The sequence below is a fragment of the Dendropsophus ebraccatus genome, chromosome 2 (genome assembly GCF_027789765.1).
Source record: "Dendropsophus ebraccatus isolate aDenEbr1 chromosome 2, aDenEbr1.pat, whole genome shotgun sequence".
Taxonomy (NCBI): domain Eukaryota; kingdom Metazoa; phylum Chordata; class Amphibia; order Anura; family Hylidae; genus Dendropsophus; species Dendropsophus ebraccatus.
Window position 1 is genome coordinate 99,106,638 of NC_091455.1, and position 22,745 is coordinate 99,129,382.

The following is a 22,745-nucleotide window of genomic DNA, read 5'->3' on the forward strand; positions in this document are numbered from 1 at the left end:
TCATCACATGCCAAGCCTAGAGCTTCAGTGTCTACACTACACATCAGAAGGTGCTTGCAACGGTCTTTCCCCGCTCACCAATTGTGGCCCGGCCCGGGCCCTGCCCATTCTTCTGCTCTTCTTCCTGTACAGTCCATAACAGCAGGTTTCTGCCAACTCACTCTATCCTCTAAGCCTGGATTGGGTTCTGCAGTTCTTCCATTGTCCTCAATGGTGTGCGCATTCACTTTCTTAGATTTAATAGGCCAGAATGCTCTTTGTTATTCTTTCTTTACCTATCCTGTTTCTCCAGCATCTATTTAAAGCTGCTCTACCCATTACCTCTTGTCTGAGAGTTGTTGGTTCCTTGTGTTTCTGACTGAAGGTGTTGTTCATGTGTCAGCTATACCAAGTATTCTGACCCATGACTGTTTCTCGGACTATTCTTGCCTGCCTGACCCCTTCAGTACCATTTGCCGCTCTTGCTGCTGACCCCAACTGTCTTGCCTGCATCTAAGCCACCTGACCTGATCCTCGGCCTGTTTAACTATGCTGCTGCCTCATCCCTGGTACCATACTGATTGTGCTGTTAATGACACAGCCTGCTGATTATCTTAAGTGCCTGTTTGTCCGGTGTTTTGCTTTGGCACTGTTTGGTTCTTAGGATCAGGTGCTACCCACACAGGAACTGCACTTGTGGACCTGGCTTTCTTTAACAGGAAAATACTTTCGCGTACTGGCACTGGATAGAGTGTGAAGATGATAGAACGATGGTACAGTGCAAAGTCAAACCAGTTCAGTACTACAGTGGATCAAGGTCTGCTGCCATTACAGGGTGGCATAATGTACAGCAGCTGATCCCCTATAGCTGTGTTTCTCAACTCCAGTCCTTTAAGACATGACCTGTCGGCGGGCTACGAGGACTGGAATTGAGAAATACTTCCCTATAGTCTTTATTCCAGATACACTAACAGTTCAATGTTTTAATAAATTAGTTGCATTAGTCTGGATACATCTCTATCCCAGAAGTCATTTTTCAACTCTATAGCACCAGGCTGCAAATTGCTTATGGTACTGTAAGCAGTCTGCATAGCCTTTATATGCTACCATGGCCTGCAGCATCTCTGGACTTGTCTCTTACAAGAACATTTGGTACATCATTGGTCCACAATTGCAAAATGAGCTGCCAGCAGCAGATTTTGATGCTCTGTGTGCTTGATTGTATTCAGCGTGGTGGAACAATCCTGAGGCTGCATTTACACGTTGCGGTTCCGCACGGAACGCGGATGTGGAATGCCTGTAACAGACTTCTCCCCCCGCCCGGGCAGCATCTGTGATTAGATGCTGGGAGCGGGGGAACTGTATTCATATGCACCGCGCTGTAATGACAGCACCGCGCCGCTGGTTCATTACAGTGCGGTGCATATCTGTACAGTTCCCCCACTCCCAGCATCTTATCACAGATGCTGCCCAGGCGGGAGAGAGTCTATTAAAGGCATTCCACTTCCGTGTTCTGTACGGAACAAGTGAATGCAGCCTTAGGTGGAAGAAGCGTTATATACGTGAAGCAGCCATTGCTCATTGATTATTGGAAATCACCTGCTGTTTATGCCTGTTTGTCTACATAAAGCATCATTTAAATCGACATTAGTGAGTGCCACTCACCAATGTGGTCCTGTGTATTACCACACATGCTGGGAGATGTAGTCCTGTATATTATCACACACCATCCTGGGATATGTAGTCCTGCACATTGCCATACCCCAAGCTGGGGTGCTTTTGTCTCTTAGAGACATGTGTCTGCATGGGGTGGGGGGCAGAGTGTCTGTGACAGCCATGCGTGCAGGGGCAGGAAGGGAAGGATGTGTGGGTGCTGTCCCTGGGGGGGGGGGGGGAAGGGAGCTGGAGAGAGCCTGGTGGCTACTAGTACCATGGAGTACCTGCCGCATAGGCACATTGGGGGGCGCCAGCTTAGAGTAATTGGATATAACGTTTTTTTTGGCCACTGATTGCGCCTCATCAGATGGCATAGGAAGGACCCAAATTCTGCACCAGGACCCATCATCCTTTAGCTTTGTCCCTGGACTAGGTTGTACAAACACTGGTTACATGTATTGGGCTGCAAAAATCTCCGACATATACCCCATGTCTGAGCTCACCCTACATCATTCTGAGAGGCCTTTAAAGTATATTTGACATTGTTATATTGTATAGTGGGTGACATGGTTAAGACTGCAGTGCAATGTGCCCCAACTTGAAACAATAACTTCCATCATACCCTGAAAGCAGTGACATCAAGTGACATAATTGGTGATGTCATCCCAGCGCCCTAGAAAAAAGAAGATGCAGAGCCCCAGACTCTCTGTCCTGAGGGGCTCCACACTAGTGACCACACGGTTTATACTGCCCGTGCATACTGCCTGTGCATACTGCCAGTTTGTTTCTAGTGCTTCAGATTTTTGTCAGAACATGGAAAGAGGGGAAAGGATTGACAGGGATCTTGCCATTTTTGGCAACGTCCTGTGTTATGCAGTTACAATCCTGGTGGGCTGTCTCTCACCCACTCATCTTGATTGAAACCCTCAGCAACCTGCTACCCTGCAACCTGCTTTACCACCACCACCAGTCATGTAATGACCTGGATCTGCAGCACCAGTGACCTGATCATCTGAAGCACCACCCTCACCCTCAGCAACTTCCTGCAGATCTGAACAACCACAGCCAGCTGGATAACCACAACCACCAGTGAGCTGCTACATGGATTTCCACCATCACCACCAGTGATCTGCTAGCCATGATGATCAGAATCAGTGAGAAGCTGGTGTGGATTGCCACATAGATTCAACTACTCACCTGAATGACTCTGCAACATGTGCTCTTGGCTGATACCTGCGAATGAGACATTGTCCTGTGCTGTGTTGGAAAAGACTACAGAAGAGAAGGATTTAGGGGTAGTGATTTCTGACAGCCTTAAAGGGGTACTCCGGCGGGGGGGGGGGCGGGCTTTTTTCCGATCTGGCCGAGGAGAAGGTGGCTGAGGGCAAAGACGTCCCTGCTGCCCGGCCGCTTCCTGGTCTCTGACACGGGCTTGAGACGTGACGTTTAAAGTCCGCTCAGCCAGTCAGTGATGGAGGCAGGATCCTGGCTGAGGGGTAGTGATTTCTGACAGCCTTAAAGGGGTACTCCGGCGGGGGGGGGGGGTTCCGATCTGGCCGGGGAGAAGGTGGCTTAGGGCAATGACGTCCACCCCTCTCCCGGTTTCAGCGGCGTGTCCCGTATCGTGGTGCTCCGTTCCCCGCTGCCCAGCTGCTTCCTGGTCTCTGACGCGGGCTCGAGACGCGACGTTTAAAGTCCGTGGAATCCCAACTGACTGAGCAGACTTGAAACGTCACGTCTCGAGCCCGTGTCAGACACCAGGAAGCGGACGGGCAGCGGGGACCAGAGCGCCGCAATACGGGACCAGCCGCTGGAAGCGGGGAGGTGAGTGAACGTCATTGCCCTCAATCACCTCCTTCCCGGCCAGATCGGCAAAAAAAGCACCCCCCTCCCCCCCGCCGGAGTACCGCTTTAAAATGAGTCAACAGTGCAACCAGGCAGTGGGGAAAGCAAATCGTATGCTGGGCTGTATAGCTAGAGGTATAACCAGTAGGAAGAAGGAGATTGTGATCCTGCTATATAGAGCTCTGGTGAGACCACATCTGGAATTCTGTGTCCAGTTCTGGAGACCTCACCTACAAAAGGACATTGATAAAATTGAACGGGTCAAAAGACGGGCTACAAAAATGGTGGAGGGTGTCAGACATAAAACATATCAGGAAAGACTTAAAGGGGAACTCCAGGTAGAGGTTAGTCAGAGATGGTGGATCACTCAGGGGATTGGGGGATCCAGCCATGTCTCCTGTGAGATCATGCACTGCCCCCTGTCTGCATCATCATTCTGTGCTCAGCAAACACACACAATGTGAGACAGAGGCATGGAAGATTTGTCTCCTAAGGTGGGAGAGCAGAAGACAATGTGAATTGGCACAGGGGCCATTTTTTTTTCCACTTCCTGGAATTCTATCAGCTACCAGTGTGGCAGAACCTCACAGATACGGTAATACATTGTATAGACAACATCTATATAACTTTTAATGTACTTTAATAGAAAACAAGTTTTTCTTATCCGGAGTTCCTCTTAAAGGATTTGAATCTGTATAGTCTGGAGGAAAGAAAAGAAAGGGGGGACATGATTGAAACCTTAAAGTATGTTAAAGGACTAAATAAGGTTCAGGAGAGAAGTGTTTTTAGTAAAAAACTGAGCTCAAGAACAAGAGGACACAGTGAGAGGTTATCTGGGGAAAGATCAGAAGCAACGTGAGAAAATATTATTTTACTGAATGAGTAGTAGATACTTGGAACAAACTTCCAGCAGATGTGGTTGGTAAACCTTCAATAACAGAATTTAAACATACCTGGTATAAACATATGTCTATCCTAAGATAATAAGAAAGGAAATACTAAAAGGGCAGACTAGATGGACCCAGTGGTCTTCTTCTGCCCACAATCTTCTATGTTTCTATGTTTCTAGAATATTTAGCTGCACGAATGTCTGCCAAGTAATACAGTACATGGGTTAATGCAGAGTTCAATCTAAAAATTATTTTATTAGGTCAAGAAACTGTGTTCTCACTTCAAGTGAAATAAAGGGCAGCAAGAATACAGTATTCCACAACGGCACATAAACTACTCGAATGAACAGATTTTACCAAATCATAAAATAAAATCAATGGAGCGACTTTGAAGTTTGCAGCACTATAATGTAATAATAGTGAAAAGAGAGCAAGTGCCTGTAGAGACAGAAATATTATTGGCATTCTACAGATAAAACTTCTTTCTTTATTCCACAAGAAACAATGTAGGGTTTTAAGCAGCATATAAAAGAGGGAAAAAAAACTGTAATGCAGTGTGATTGCTATAATCTGCATAGTGCCTTATAAGTATCCACATCTGTATCTGTACCACTCAGATAAAGCACTACCAAACCTTCCAATATATGCATCAAAGTAAAAGCAGCAGACTCCAACCTCATGCCATATACTGTATTATTGCAGGGAATTGTGCCCTTCTTTAACTTTCCTTACGCCTTCACAAATGTCAAAATATGTGTTACAAGATGACTAACTTGTTCAGTCCTCAGTTATTTCCTATCCAGCTCCTGTCTTCCCCATAACAGAAATGCTTGCCATGTTCGAGCAATCCTGTGTTCTTCATGGGGAGGGTTAAGCTGTGGTCAGAGAGCTGTGGCTTATCCCTCCCTGAACATAGGGATCAATCAGTGATTTCCCATCATGCCTGACCTCTATATCCACTGACACCATCTGTTGGTGGACGGTCAGGAGAGCCCCCTACACCTTATACCAAAAAAGTAATATTCCTTGATAAAGCGAACGCGAAACGTGCGTAGGATGAGTAGGTAGAGGGGACATTGTGCATGTATATGTCAGGACAAGTCACACGAAACACACAGAGACAGTGAGCCCTAAACTCAGCCCCGCCCACTGACTCTACCTACTTGCCCCCCTAGGCTAAACCCTAGGGCAGCAACTGGGCGGCGGTCCCTGTACTGGCTTGGTGGGACAAAAAGACAAGACAGACAGACAAAACACAATAAGAATGGTCAGGAATCCAGGTCACAACAGTCTGGCAGCAAAGGTACAAAATCAGGACCCAAAAGAGTAGTCAGAAAACAGGCAGTATGGTCAGGGGCAGGCAGCAAGCAAGCGAGGTCAAAAGAAGCTAAGCAGGAGTCAGGAGAAACCAGAAAACAGAACACACAAGCAGGCAGAGACTAAGTCAATAACCGGCAAGGCACAGGCAGAAGCTGAAATCTTAAATAGGACACCAGGAACCAAGTCCAGAAGATGATAGGAGGGACCAGCTGTCAATCACTGAGGCAAAGGCAGGTTAACCGTTACATGACCAGGGAAGCTTAGAAGCACAGACACGGGTGGGGCCGGGAAAACAATTAGCAGACCAGAAGGAATAAGACACAGTTCAGACAGGGCAAAAACAAGGCAAACTAAACACAGAATAAATGGAAGATTATGGCCAAAATCGCAGTCTTTGGCGCAGAGGTCTAATCTTCGCAGCAGAGGGTGGCACTAATGCCTTTTCAGGCGTGATCATGACAGTATATTTACCAGTAGTAGACATATATCTATATTCATATATATATATATATATATATATATATATATATATATATATTTTTTTTTTTTTTTTATTTTTTTTTTTCATTTCTTCATTGATTTTGTTTCTGTGGATTTGCAGTGGCACTTATTTAATTTTGGTTTAAACCTTTTTGGTCTGATATTATATATTTGTTAGCACATCAATATTACACTTTTGATCTTATCCACATTTAATAGTTTCATTGTTTTGTAGCACAGGACTTTATATATTTAAATTATACTCGGTTTCATCTGTCATCTACTGGTATCTGCTTGCTTTGACACACACATACTCACAATATATATATATATATATATATATATTGTGAGTATGTGAAATATTGAAATATACTACTATGCAATTGATTTGTAAATACATGTTATTTATTTTGACTTATGTCCCCTCTCCCCATTTTTTGTGTATGGTATTGTTTCTTCGTCTCCATTTTTTAATGTATTTTTTTAACTATGTAATAATAAAGATTTATTGTGATATATTATTTATTGTCCAGCAAAACATGTCTTTGGGATCTCTTTGGTGGATTCCTTTTCTCTTTATGCTAATTTGCGTCTTTTGCATACAGGACGGACTATTTGGGGCGTTTTTTAGTTGATACTTATACCAAAAAAGTAAGGCTAAATAAAGTATAAGGCGTATGGGGACCTTCAATATCAAGTCTGGCAAAATACAGTGGCGCCTAGGAATAAGAGCATAATTAGTTCTGGGAAAATGTGTGTAATCCAAATCACTCTTAAACCAAAGCTAATTCACCCATAAAAAAATTTCACACCCAAAAAATTTAAAAATTCTAAATAACATGTAAAGCAAATGAAACAAATAGAGATGAGCGAACCTGGAGCATGCTCGAGTCGATCCGAACCCGAACTTTCGGCATTTGATTAGCGGTGGCTGCTGAACTTGGATAAAGCCCTAAGGCTATGTGGAAATCATGGATATAGTCATTGGCTGTATCCATGTTTTCCAGACAACCTTAGAGCTTTATCCAAGTTCTGCAGCCCTCGCCAATCAAATACCAAACCTTTGGGTTCGGATCGACTCAAACCCGGTTCGCTCATCTCTGGAAACAAACATTTAGAAACAGCTGAATATGTGTTATTATAAGTTACTGTACAGTATAGCAATCAGCATCTGGAGTATAATGTATAGTTACAGCATAAACCACAAAGAACAGCAGCAGTTTGTAGATACAGGATGGAACTGCAGATCCCCATAATGCAGTAGTGTAGTACAACAGGCTAGAATAGAGAAGCAGGGCTGCTGTCAGAGGTCTGTGTGGTCATATGACAGCAATGGGGAAGGGGCCAATCAGGAAGTGAGAATCACAGAGCTGTGCAGGAGGACAGTGACTGAAACAGTGACAGAGTGCAGGCACATTATAGAAGCAGTGTATAAAGCTGAGTGTATGGGGAAATTACAGCAGGAATGGAGAAAATGGGAAACACAAGGGCTGACATAGACTGCAGGGAGCATGAAGGGATGAGTAGGGCATATGTGGGCACATAAATGCAGCACTCTCTATCCGGGGAAAGAGAGGTTACAGCTATGAAGAGATTACCTCCACAGTCCTGTCCCCTGATACAAGCCCCAGCCTGAAGTGGATCTGCTACGATTTGGAAGTTGAGGGAGACTTCCTGGGTCAGACTACAGTACTATAGACCCTGCTATGCAGACCATGCCCCTCCCCCACTCCCCTTCCGCCCAGTACAGGGAGCTCTTAAACCAAAGCAATGCTCTTAAACCAATTTACAATTTGGAAAAACTCATGTTGGTCAAAGGTGGAGCATCACTCTTAACTACAGTGATGGAGGAAAACTGTTTATAATAATAAAAAAGAAATGCTAGGTATAATAAAATCCATAATAGGATGCACAACATTTCCAATACTATAAAAGCTAACCATTAAACAGTAGATTTACTAGTCCATACTGAATATACTGCATAAATCATTAATAGAATAAAAAAAATGAGCACAGAAAATCCAGTATTAAGCTGACCCAAAGAGGTACAATGTTTCACAGCTAAAAGCCGAAGAAAACAAAATCATTAATAATGGAAGACTCGCATACTGACAGCTGTTGTCAAAGCATTCTTATGTTTTTTTGATATTTTTCCCCCCAGTTATTAAGATTTTGCCTACTTTGGGAGCATATTTAGTTTAAAAACATTTGAAGAGAACCTGTCATTTCAGGCAACTTTCTAGGATATGTATGCTGTTGCAGGACTCTGCCCATTTCCCCACAAGGACTTAAAATCTACACAGGAAGGAGAAAGAAAATGCACAGATTGGTATGTTTGCAGTCAGAATCCCACTTTTATTTTTTCATCTATCGGGCTGTATGGGATGCAACTTTTTGCACCATGATCGCTAGTGTTTATTAGTACTATATTTGTGTAGATGGTATGTATTGATCACTTTTTATTATTTTTTTTTTTTTTTTAGATAAAATGTAATAAAAAAATCAGCAATCCTGATGCCTTTTACCGCTTTTTGTTTACAGTGTTCACTGTGCAGGAACAATATTATTTTATTTTATTATGATATATAATATGTTTAGTTATTTTATTGTTTTTACAAGTTTTATTTCCAAATGGGAAAGGGGGGTGATTTAAACGTTTATTGGGGGAGGGCCTTTGTCATATTATAAACTTTTTTTTCTCTTCACTTTTTAAGTTCTCATTAGATTACATACACTGATCAATGCTATGACATTGTATAGGTAAGGGAAAACAACCAAAAATCCCACAATCACACTCCGGGGGTCCCAATTATTAAGGGACAGGAGTGGCTCCTATCACTTAGCCTTAAATGTTGCTATCACGGCAACCTGTCATAGTGGACGAGGACCGGCTGTTATCATCCGCTATAAAGAGAATTGAGCTCGCTTCATAGCGCTATACAGTGGGAGGGCGTACATGTACACCCTCAGGGTACGTGCACATTACGGAATGGCGACAGAAAACCCATTGCGCATTCCGCAGCTCACACCCGCCCGCGGACTGTGGTGGGCACGCGTGTCTCTGACTGTGTCATAGACTCTATTCTATGCACGGGCGGATTCTGTCGTCCTTTCAAAGAATTAACCTGTTTATTCTTTGGATGGATGACGAAATCTGCTCATGCATAGAATGGAGTCTGTGACACAGTCAGAGACACGCCCGCCCACCACAGTCCGCGGGCGGGTGCGAACTGCAGAACGCGCGACAGGTTTTCTATCTCCATTCCGTAGTGTGCACGTACCCTAAGTCAGGAAAGCTCTCGGTCGTTAAGGGGTTACTTAGGAACTAGGAAATGTATATAATAACTATTATGGCAGGCATAACAAGTGCCATTTTCTGGGAATCCGGTTGTACAAATCACTAATAGCTATGTAAACAAATCTATTAAGAGAAAAAAATTACAGTAATAGCCTATTATACCACAGGGTGTTCATATAATTGTCTTACAGGGAAAAAATGAGATTTTACCACTGGCTTTTGCAGAGATCCTGTTACCACTGAAATAAATTTAGGAACCCTTCCAAATAAGCAATTTAGAATACAGGACTCATATGACCATTAGGTATCATCCATCATCCTTCTATAACAAATAAGAGAAACAAATCTAAACATACAATACAGAAATAACTGTTAAGATCCTCTCCTCTCCTAAGATATTACAATAACAGAATGCTTACATGCATGGTAACAATTACAGCATTCTAGCATATGCTACTTTTTTTTAAAAATGGAACATGTACTACTACCATGAGGGAATTTACATGTGTAAAAATGTGAACAGCAATATGTGATCAGACGCATATTGTATATCTAATTTTGCTTTCCAAGGAACAATTAGTAGATCCCAAGGCTTCAACTGGGTTGAAGGGAGCCCTGGTCTTCACCTTTAACTCGTGAAAGGAAGTTTGGACTTTGCTTAAGAGACTAGAATGTGGTCACTGGACTGGAACAGGGTCAGATAGAGCCTGGAGTCAGAGCCAGTAAACTGGAACAGGAGCAGTTCCACAAATCTCAAGATCTGAGCCTAGAACATTTTTTTTTTTTTTTCCTTTTGCAGACAAGAGCGATAGCTACATATAGCTGTCCAAGGACCAGGGCTTGTGTAGCCCTTTAATTCCTCTAACCACTGACATTTTCTTTAATAAAGTTGTATTACAAAGTTATACTATCCATTTAAGGCAAAGACAGAGTCCAATAACAAAGCTAAATACTTTATATACACAGAAACTAATACAAAGGTGTAATAAGGCTAGAAGCTTAGACAAAAGGACTTGATGTGACACTCAAGCATCTAATCAGTGAATTGGCCAGCTTATATAGCAAACAGTAGTCAATGGAAAGGAGGTTGCAGGAGTTAAAGGAATCTGTCAGCAATTGAACCAACGAATTGAACTGCTGGCAGGTCTCTAGACAGGTGAGTTACCCCTAGACCACAGCGTTCCTTTCAGACATAAACTGCCTACAGAGGACTGATCTGCAATCAGAGACACTGGCAGACAGCTCAGCGAGCAGGACAGGCAGCATTGATTATTCATAAAGAGGAGGAAGGAGTGGTCAGGCGTAAACAACTCTTCTTTGACTCTTCATTACAGTAGGAGACCGAATCTTGTACAGTACATAATCCACGCCACAGACAAATTACCAAAAGATACTATGCTCACTAGGGGCAGTTTTCTTTGTTTAAATCAATGTTATACATATGGCCAAACTGTAGTCCATGCTCCCTTCATGCTGATATTTGGTCTTTGTTAAAAAAAAAAAAAAAAAAAAAAGAGATCAAACACAGGAAGTGCCAGTCCTTTGCACACTCACAAAAGGAAAGACACCTGTTCATCAGGCAGGTTGTATATCAACTGAAGGCAATTAACAGGAGAGTTGACCATACAATGTGAGCATCCCTAGGATTCTCTGCTACTGAATGTGGATGCATAGCAGCTGTACACATGCACAGTGAAGACTTGTACAGCTCCATGTGCCCTTAAGAATGGCTGTTAATCAATACTAAGCCATGCCTGTGAATGTGCAAAGGACTGGAACTTCCTGGGTTTGGTCTCTTTCAGTCTCTCTCTCTCTCTCTCTCTCTCAAGGAAAGAGCATGGACCAAAGTTTGACAAGACGGGAGATACCTAGTCGCCATACATATAATGTTGATTTTAACATAGAAAACATAAGAAAAATAAAAAGATTAGATTGCAAAAAAAAAAAAAAAAAACAACCCAAAAATCTTATTAAAAATTTGCAGCAGCGCCTCTTTAACTTTTGCCATCAAAAATTTTGATTGGTTGGGTTCAGACTCTGGTCGATCAGGAGCCAAAACTGTGAGAAGTCCCATTCAGCACAGTCCTCTCCCGGCTCTGCGTCACATGAGGAGATGGACGCATAATGGAAGCCTGTGGGGCACGTCTCTTCACACATGTGTATGAGGAGGGAGGCACATCCTTTGAAACATCTATGCCAGAGCGGCATGTCTGGTTGTTTGGACAGTAAATTTCAGCTTTGAGCCCATGTACTAGTGTTCACTTGGATAACAATAAAAGAAAGTACCTTGTTGAATGCTTCAACGGTGAGTACACCCTTGATGTTCAGAGGTGGTAGATTGCATTACAAGTGTGTTATATAAGCAGCGTTGGAGCAGTGTTACTATTCATACTATAACGAGTATTGCTGAGACTGAACCTGGTGGAGTTTGGTGTGTGGGATTGCTAATTAATATATAGGAGTGCTATAATTACAATTACAAATCTATATACAATTACAAATTACAAATCTATATAATCTGACATCAGTTCATTTGAAAGAAAAAGATTTTCACTGGACAACCCCTCTAAATATTTTACCACAGCAACTTGTCTGCCACCTGCCCTCAACTCTGCCAGCCTCTGCAGATGGAACACAGCTTGTCAAGACCAAATCTTTACCCAACTACAGTTTCTGCCAGCTGACATAGTAACACAATGTGGTGTCATTGTCTTAATTTATTGACATTTCCCTGAGGGAAAGTACTCGACCCTGCTGGGTTCACATAACCTACAAGCCTCATAATATGGACAGTTAGGGTAATTTTAAGAATATTCCTGGTGTTAAGGTAAGAGAATAAGGTTAGCGTTAGTGCTGGCACATGTAAAAGAGACATGGGTTTTTTAGAAGTACCAGTCGCATGATGTCCTAAATGCAACAGCTCTTTGCGGTTTACAAAAATGAGTTGCTTAGTAGGAATCAGATGTTTAGATTTCAACCTGCTGTTACTGTCATCAGCTAGGATTTAAAATGACATTTCTAAACTACACCTCTGAATTTCTTGAATAGGGGAATGTCAGCATTACCTGTGATGCTTCCTAGGAGCTGTAGAAAAACATGAGCATACTGTCACCAGATGAAGCAGCAGATATTTCGTCTCAGGGTTCCCTGCAGCAGGTGATTTAGAACAATAGCAGTTGCAGCAGTCAAACCATTGTCCTTAGCTATAGAAAGGGCATTAAAAATGACTTCTGTCTGGAGGTGAGCAAACACCTCTTAGGAATGGCAAGCTACATCTTTTATTGAACCTGATATTTCAGATTATGTGATGCTGACAGATAAATTTCAACTTCCAAATTTACAATATTTCTCTGACAGCTAAAATTTTAAATAAATAAAAAAAAATACCCCCCCATGATTCTTTACTGTATGTACATAAGAGCCTTGGCCTCCTTTCATAATAGAGCTATGACAGCTAAAGAAATCTGACAGACCCCATATACCTATTACTAGATTGTTCAACCTTCTGTCAGGATCTTGAGACAGTACCTTGGGGGGCAAGAATAGTACTTCCGCTTGTGTTATTCTTGCTGTCAAAAATACTAGGAACACAGGAGGACTGGCAAAAATGCTATTTAAACTTTTTAATCTTCTATAGATGTCTGTATCATCAGCTTTCAATCTGAATAATAATTGCATTTTTCATTTATTATCTTGATATAAAATTTACCAGTTTCTAGAATACAAATTCAGGTTCACTTGATATATGTAGGCTACATGGCAAATAAAAGAACACATTGTGTAAAAAATCATGATTATGGTTCTGTAAATTTACTGGTGACTTTTAAAGTGACTGTACCACCAGGCCCAGGCTGAAGCACTGGAGGCGGGCCAACCAACCCCCAGTGGGAAGAAACCCCAGCCCCTCCATGACGTGACTCCATTAGAATCAATGGAACCCTATCATAGAGGGGGTAGGGTTTCCTCCCACTAAGGGTGGGTCGGCCCGCCTCCAGTGCTTCAGCCTGGGCCTGGTGGTACAGTCACTTTGAGGCTGCGTTCACAATATGTATATTTCAGTCAATATTGTGGTCCTCATATTGCAACCAAAACCAGGAGCGGATTAAAAAAACAGAAAGGATCTGTCCACACAATGTTGAAATTGAGTGGATGGCCGCCATTTAATGGCAAATATTTGCTGTTATTTTAAAACAACGGCTGTTATATTGAAATAATGGCCGTTATTTACTGTTATATGGCGGCCATCCACTCAATTTCAACATTGTGTGAACAGATCCTTTCTGTGTTTTTAATCCACTCCTGGTTTTGGTTGCAATATGAGGACCACAATACTGACTGAAATATACGTAGTGTGAACCCAGCCTAAGGTCGTTTACAATTTTTTTCTGAATCCTCCAAGAATCGCTTTCCCCGGAGAGACATCTCAATTAATTTCAAGTTTATTTTCAAATGTTTTCAATTACATTACAACCAAAATCTCAGAATTTTAGGACAATTTCAAATCAGATGGGTAAAATCCACCCCTTTCTGGTGGCATTTGGGGCAAGTTGAGTTTTGTTTAAGCCAGGGGTGGGGAACCTCTTCCATGTCGAGGGCCAGTCGGGCATTAATAAAATCATTTGAGGGCCGCATACTGTGCGTGACAGTTAGTAGCGTGGGTTTGCAGCACCCAGGGCAAGGCAAAGTATTGTTCCCCTAGTGCCCCTGCTATTGTAGTTAACCCCCAGTGATGCCCCTTGTAGTTTAGTTAACCCCCCCCCCAAGTGATGCCTCTGGTAGGCCTAGCTAACCTCCCCAGTGATGCCTCTGGTAGGTCTAGTTAACCCCCCCAGTCATGTCCCTGGTAGCCTAGTTAACCCCCCATTGATGTCCCTGGTAGCCTAGTCAACCCCCCCCCCCCCCAGTGATGTCCCTGGTAGCCTAGTTAACCCCCCAGTGATGTCCCTGGTAGCCTAGTTAACCCCTCAGTGATGTCCCTGGTAGCCTAGTTAACCCCCAGTGATACCCCTTGTAATTTAGTTAACCCCCCCAAATGATGCCTCTGGTAGGCCTAGTTAACCCCCCAGTCATGTCCCGGGTAGCCTAGTTAACCCCCCCCAGTGATGTCCCTGGTAGACTAGTTAACCCCCAGTGATGTCCCTGGTAGTCTAGTTAACCCCTTCAGTGATGTCCCTGGTAGTCTAGTTAACCCCTTCAGTGATGTCCCTGGTAGCCTAGTTAACCCCCCCAGTGATGTCCCTGGTAGCCTAGTTAACCCCCCCAGTCATGTCACTGGTAGCCTAGTTACCCCCCTGTCATGTCCCTGGTAGGCCTAGTTAACCCCCCCAGTCATGTCCCTGGAAGCCTAGTTAACCCCCCCCCAGTCATGTCACTGGTAGCCTAGTTAACCCCCACAGTCATGTTCCTGGTAGCCTAGTTAACCCCCCCCAGTCATGGCCCTGGTAGCCTAGTTAACCCCCCCATGCCTGTCCCAAATAAAAAATATACATCCCACTCACCTTTCCGCCGCTCCCACGCTGCCCAGGTCCTCTTCTCTCCCCTCTAGCCTGTGCCCGCTTTCTCCTGCAGGCGGCGCGCGATGAAATGACGTCATCGCTCGCGGCCCGCAGGAAAAGGAAGACATGCACCACTCTGGTGGGGAAGGGGACGGCACTCACAGCATCCTTCTGTGTCTGGCAGCTGTCACAGAGGATGCTGTGTATGCTGGCTCCTGCCAAAAGCGGCGCACATCACAGGGGAGTCGGGAGCCGCAGGCCGCATCGGAAAGTCTCAGGGGCCAGAGGTTCCCTACCGCTGGTTTAAGCCCTGCTACAAACAGACTCAGTGAGCATGGTTAGGGGTATAAATATGGGTGTGGCCATGTTGTGGGCGTGTCCATGGGGTGTGGCACGTTGCCTCAAAAGTCCCATTTTATATTCAACCAAAGTTGGGAGGTACTGTATGTTAAAAAAAGCTTAGGCATGATGGCAGTACCAATATACTAATTTACTACAAAATTTTAACAATTACAAAACAGAAAATCAAAAACAGATAAGAAAAGAAGTCTAGAAAATACATACTCTTTTGGCTGGTTTCACATGGCATTACTTTGCTGAGTATATTGCAAGTATTTGTAAGCCAAAACAAGGACAGGGTCATAAGCATGGATAAAATACTAATGTCTTTTTTTTCTCTTTTTCTGCAAGTTCTACTCCTGGTTTTGGCTTATGTAAAACTATCTTTAGATGGATTTATGTATGGATTTATGTTGAGTTGGGATAATGTAAAAGCAATTACAATGGTAGCCTTTACCAATGTCTATTTTATATTTAATTATCCAACCATATATCCAATGTGAAAACGCTTATGCTTTTCCAGAATCAATAAAAGCAGAACTTACTTTGGATGTGTAAACTGGTCAATCAAAGACACTTCTTCAACAATATCTCCAGCAATGTTACGGACAAGATCATAAAAATCATTCTCCAGATATCCTTCACTGGGCAGCCAAAAGGAAATGTCATTGCTCAAAAAAGGAAACTTGCTAATTGGCTGAAATAGAATAAAAAGCGTGTTACTTTTGAAGTAAACAACTGGTGGCAATAAAACAGTGTCCTATAAAAGAAGGCACATTTTTGTTCATAAAAATTATGATTTTTTTTTTAAATTCACTATGATAATGTTCTTTTTTAAATAATTATCCAGGACTAGGGATGGTCCAAACCTGTTTCGGTTCGGGTTCGTACGAACCCGAACTCTCTGCAATGATTCCCGCTGCCTGGCGGCTCCATGGAGATGGTGGATACAGGGGGAGGACCGCCTGGAAAACTGGGATACAGCCTTAGCCATAGGCTGTATCCCAGTTTTCCAGGCGGTCCTCCCGCTGTATCCACCAGCTGCACGGAGTGTTCGGGTTCATAGAAACCTGAACCTCGGAAGATTCGGACCATCCCTATCCAGGACATTAGGAAGTCATAAATGCACTTCAAAATGTGATATATGCATAAAGATATTTCAATAGGTAAGTTTTGGTGCCTTCTTTTGTTTCTCTTTTACTTAAAGGGAAACTGTCAGCTAGAAAATATGTGGCAAACTTCTTACTGGATACAGATTATCAAGCTTAGGGCTATTTAGTTTAGAAAAAAGACGTCTTAGGATGTACAAATATATGAATGGACAGTACAGAGATCTTTGTAGTGATCTTTTTACTCCTAGGTCTATAACCATAACTAGGGGGCATCCTCTATGTCTAGTGGAAAAAAGGTTTTCCCACCAGCACAGCCATGGATTCTTTACTGTAAGAGCATTGGAACTCTCTACCACATGAAGGGTCGGAGAAAGCGCACATGCGCATGTGAAACTGCTATCACACTTTCAGTGGTTGATTCAGTGGTTCAGCCTGCTACTCACTCCGCAAGATTTTATGTCTATTTAAATAATAAAAGAAGATTTTAACCGTTAGTGCCTCCTATTAACTCTTTTTTTAATTTGTTTCACTTAAAACTGCGTTTCGGTGCATGATCACCCCGTGTTCTGTTGCATAAGGTTTTTAATGCCTGGTTCCATAAACTGTGCTGATTTATGTTGAATTACTGCTGGACTGGGGAGTGCCAGTTCACTATATCTCCTATATACATCTCTGCCACATTATGTTAAAGGGACTCTGTACCCACAATCTGACCCCCCCAAACCACTTGTACCTTCGGATAGCTGCTTTTAATCCAAGATCTGTCCTGGCGTCCGTTCGGCAGGTGATGCAGTTATTGTCCTAAAAACAATTTTTAAACTTGAAGCCTGTGCCAATCTGGAATATCTGTGCCCTAACTGTGCACCACCCCTCCGTTCCTTCCTCCCCACCCTCTTCATCATTAGGAATGCCACTGGAATATTTTCTCTATGCTGAACATTGCATTGCTTAATGATCCAGCCTATGTGCTGGGCTGGCACAGGTGGGGAATAGGAGGCAATCTGCCTGGAGCATTCCTAATGATGAGGAGGGTGGGGAGGAGGGAGGGGTGGTGCAAAGTTAGGGCACAGATACTCCCGTTTGACACGGGCTGCAAGTTTAAAAGTTGATTTTTAGGACAATAACTGTGTTACCTGCTGAACAGAACGCAGGACAGATCTTGGATTAAAAGCAGCTATCCGAAGGTACAAGTGGTTTGGTAGGGGGGGTCAGATTGTAGGTACAGAGTTGCTTTAAAGGGGTTATCCAGTGCTCAAAAAACATGGCAACTTTCTTTCATAGACAACACGACTCTTGTCTGCAGTTCAGGTGCGATTTGCAATTAGCTCCATTCACTTCAATTTAACTGAGCAGCAAAACCCCACCCAAGCTGGAGAAAATAGAAGGGCTGTCTCTGGAAGAAAGTGGCCATGTTTTTGTAGCACTGGATAACCCCTTTAAGGCTGACTGACTTAACAAGTTCAACGGAGGATTGGATGCTTTTTAAAAAAATATATATATAGTATTACAAGTTATGGGCACTAGATTACATGTGATAAGAGGTTGATCCAGGAGTTATTCTGATTGCCTCTATGGTCTCACTGTTTAAATTACAGCTTTGTATCCATCAAAGCACTTTAAGATATCTTTTCTAGCTGAAATTTCCCCTTTAAACTCAGCTGCTTACTGTGCACTAACACTTCATGGCATTGAGTGTCAATAGCTCTTTGACTACTCCTCCAGGCACTCTGCTTTCCTGGACTGTCCCCTCCAACCACTCCTACTAGCACTCTGCATCTCCAGCCTTCCCCTCCCAGCACCCCTTCTAGCACTCTGCATCCTTGGCCTGCCCTCTCCCATCACTGCTCCTGCAGTCCTAGCCCAGCTCATCACATTGGCAACAGCCCTATGCATTAAAGCACTCTTGTGGTTCAGGCTCAGTACCATTGTGTCTTTGCTGTGATATTGCAAAACTGTAATTAAAAAATGGTGCATAATTACAGAAAACATGCACAATATTTTTTCATGATTCACATAACAGCTGTAAAATTGCACCATTTCAATCACAATAAAATTGCTCAAAATTACTCTGGAAGGGTATCCAGTGCAGCGCAAGCATGGCTTGGGGGCCTGCATCACTGTCTGTTTCCTAATAACGCATTCACTGTTATGAAGTGGCCTGTGAGCAGGCAGGTATAAAGGGTGAGGCTGCAAACAAGTGTATAGGCTATGGGAGGGCAGAGGGTAGACTAGCAGGGAAGAAGTATGAAAAAATTCCTCCACTCCAACAACCCTGGGTACCTGAATTACTTTTTCAGGTACATCTATAATACATTATAGCACATGATCTGTGCTGTAATGTATTATAGAGTGAATGAGCTGTTAGTACACAGAGTTAATTCACACGATCAGACCCCTGCCTCAGTGAAGGGGGGTCGGACTGCGGCACCTATGGGGTTAAATGCCAGGAGGGAGTGCGGCTTTCCTCCGGGAAGGGACAGCAGGAGGGGGCTGTGTGAGACTGTGTGTTGCAGGAACTACCTGCTTTACATGACTTACCTGGAAAGTCATTTTGCGGAAAGCAGTTAAAGAAATATTTTAAATATTTCTATCTCCTGCCTATTCTGGACCTGCCCTGCGTCCGATTCTACCCAGGGTTGTTGGAGTGGAGGAATCTTTTATTACTAGTATTCCGTTATGGTACCTGGGAGTGGCTGCGGTTCTTACACATGCTGTCTCTGAGTGTTGTGCCTTGCATTCACACAACAATACCAGGTGAGTCTCCTATACACTCTCTTGCACCACTTTTACCCTTCTCAGACATCACACCATAGAGCGCTGTTCACATTTGTATTAGCAGGGAAGAAGACAGTCACATCACTTACAATGGGGCGGCATAATGACAGATGCAATGCGGATGATGTGATGGATGGACAGCACCTGATACAGAGAAAAGCCAGAAGGCTCTAGAGGTTTCTGCAGCTCCTAAAAAGTAGGGACCATCAGTTCAGTAGGGAACTGACCAATTAATTGGGTGAAATTGGGAGTTTACAGCCAAAAGGAAAATGCAGTAATGTGCATGATTGTCAGTTTCTAAATTAAATTGGACCTACACCTATTTTAAGATAAAGGGGTACTCAGCCCCCTGTCCTGTTCACAGCTGTCAGGGGTGGATGGAAAGCCAAAAACAGCCGAACCAAGTGGCTTACGCAATTTGCTTAACTCTGATTACTGTCAATGGGAGATACACAATTTCATAGCCCCACAAGCTGCAATGTTTATGCAATAAGGCTCAGGAGGGAAGTGAACTCAAGAACAAGAAGACACAATGAGAGGTTAGTTAGGGAAAAGATCAAAAGCAAGGTTAGTATTACTTTACGGAAAGAGTAGTAGATGCTTTGTCCGTTTTTTGGTTTCTAAACCATCTCCAGGAGCCACAAATAGGCTGATAGGGACTGGGGAGACCTCATTCTGGTGAAAGGGTTCCAGAGATGAGACTGCATCTAGGGGGCACTTAAGGCATATCATCATTGTTCTCTTCAGTCTGGGTGTAAGGGTCCGACGACAGGGGTGGTGCTGTTTTTAAAGGAAAATAGCTGTGTTTTTTCTAATTCTGGATAACCCCTTTATGGAAAATGTCCTTGAAATCTGTGTTCTCTTATAAACTATAATAGAGATTAAGGATTGGTCTCTACCATTTTCAGGTTGTTGGGTAATGCTAGGAGTAAAGTTTCACAGCAATTGAAAAGCCACAGACTGAACAACACAGGTATACAGGGTCCAAAATAAATAAATCAAATTATAACCCCTGTACCCCCATATGAGCAGTTAGGGCCACTATATGCCTCCATATGTGCCTTTAAATAGTAGTCAGTGTGCACATATATTAGACCCTCTCTGTGCTGTGTCACCATGTAGTATTAGGCAACTCTTCTATGCTCCCCTATAGTAGGATCCCCCATGCAGCAGTCCCTATATACTATAGGCCCCACTGTGCAGCAGTTTCTATATAGCACAGACCCCCGTGCAGCCCCCAAATAATCAAGCCCCCTCCCGTGCAGCCCCCACATAATATGGATGCGCTGTGTAGTGCCATATAATATAGGCCCCCTCATAGTATAGCCTCCCACTGTGTAGACCCCACATAGTATAGGTCCCTGTGTGGCCCTTACACAGTATGCCCTTGTGTAGCTCCCACATAGTATTGCCCCTGTGTAGACCTCACACAGTATGTTCCCCTGTGTAGCCCCCATATTGTATAGGCCCCTGTGCAGCCCCCACATCGTATAGCTCCTCTCTGTAACCTTAACATAGTATAGGCCCATGTATAGCATCATTCTTGTGAAAGATGAGCAAAATTACAGTAAGTTCGGGTTCATTTGAATGCTAGGTATTTGAATCCCAGTGGCTGGAGAAGATGGATGTAGCCTATGTATTGTGAATTTGTCATACATGTACGATCCCAACATAAGCAATTGATACATTGTAATGACTAAATTAACTATACAGCCAGTTTATGATATTACAACTTGGCTCTATTCACATCAATGAAACTGAAGTGCAATACCACACAACCATACAGGACAAAGCATGATATGGTATGTGGGCTGGAGGAGTGGGAGTGCCAGGGCTGGTTTTCAGTCCCAGTCTGGCCCTGATTAGCTTAGTTATCCATTTTGTACCTAGCTTTACTAACGTGTCACCTTGAGCATACTTCTTGCACACCATCAGCATGCAGATCAAGATATACTTACAAACTGATGCAAAACAGATGTGTTTTTCACACTACTCAGTGACTGTTCTAAAGGAAACATTTCCAAAATAACCTAATTGTGAAAGTGCCTTGTATACACACAAAGCTAAGATGAGATCTGTGATTCAGTTTGGATTAATGAAACCCTCAGTGAATCAGTTGTGAAATCAAAGGGATTTCACAGCCTGTTACATGAATAAACCTGTCAAATGAATTAATTTTCAGTAAAAGAGATGCAAAACAATATGAGGGAACTACCAGAACACACAGATGAATGGCATATATTACTTCTCTCATAAATTGCCACAGTGAATAAAATGCTTCACATCATAGTCCCCCAGTAAGCAATTATGAGTGTTACCGCACAAAAAAAGAAAAACATTTTTGGATAATTGTTTTATATGCTTGTCGTGGGGACCGAGCCTTATAGAAAAGAAACTCTTTAGCATAATTAAGGAAAATGGCCTGAAATAAATGTGCAGTATGCCGCACAGCAGAACTGTAGAGGAATAACCTGTCTTTAGGGAAGAAAATATTTTTATCCATTTATCACCTCACTGCACAGCTCATCTGCATGTCTTTCATTTCATTGCCTGGTTATGCTTTTATCCATGCCAAGCTCTTACAAAGCTTTCTCTTTAGTGCTAATTCAGAAACACTAAGTTGTAAATGGTGCGTAATTTTGGATGTGTAAGGTTTTATTTTGAGTTCTTGTTATTTCTTTTTGAGTTTAATTAGGCTCCTAAAGAGACACCCACACAGACACATGAAACAAATATTGCCAACCCCTAATCTCACCCACATTTTACTGGTGTACTCCTCTTTTCCCTAATGTCACATTTCATTTGCCTTTTAGAAGAACAGTCCAGTTTCTGGCAGCCTGACCATAGCAGATGTAGCAGATATGTAAATGGCAGTCCACCACAGGGATGGGGCCGAGTTGATTGGTCTTTCATCTATGGAATACACTTTCTCTTGTGATACAATACATGTATGGCACACAAATGCTGAGGCAGTATGACATGGGCTAAAGAGCTAAGTTGGTCTCATATTCGGTGTTCTCTGCAGCCACTACTTACTGTTAATGACTGACATAAGCCAACTGATGTCAGTCATTTAGTCACTTACCCTCTAAGGACCAAGCCAATTTTTCCATTTGCGCTTTGGTTTTTACTCCTTGTGTTCAAAGGCCACAGTGCTTGCATTTTTTCACCTACAGACCCACATGAGCCCAAATTTTTTGTACCACTAATTATACTTTGCAATGGCAAACTTACTTTTTGCATTAAATATTCTGCGAAAACAGAAAAAAGCTATTTGTGTGGTGAAATTGAAAAAAACAAAACAAAAGCTTTTTTTTAAAATGGGGGGGGGGGGGGCGTTCCTTGTGTTTACACCATTTGCAGTATGGTAAAAAATTACTTATTATCCATGTTCCTCAAGTAAGTACGATTATGATGATATGCAACTTGAATAACTTATTTTATTTGACAGCTTTTAAAAAACTAAATGTTCTTAAAATTGCTTTATGATCATGCTTATAATTCTTTTATTTTTTGGTCTATGGGAGATTTCATTTTTTATGCCATGATTTGTACT

General features: G+C 42.8%; 1 protein-coding gene across 1 annotated transcript in view; it reads right to left on the reverse strand.

Moving 5' to 3' along the window:
• Positions 1–22,745, reverse strand: part of FARS2 (phenylalanyl-tRNA synthetase 2, mitochondrial) — a 232,295-nt gene that overhangs the window by 31,273 nt on the left and 178,277 nt on the right. The window contains exon 7 of the mRNA XM_069960195.1: positions 15,848–15,999. Coding sequence (XP_069816296.1) covers positions 15,848–15,999 — 152 coding nt within the window. The remainder of the gene's footprint in view (positions 1–15,847; positions 16,000–22,745) is intronic.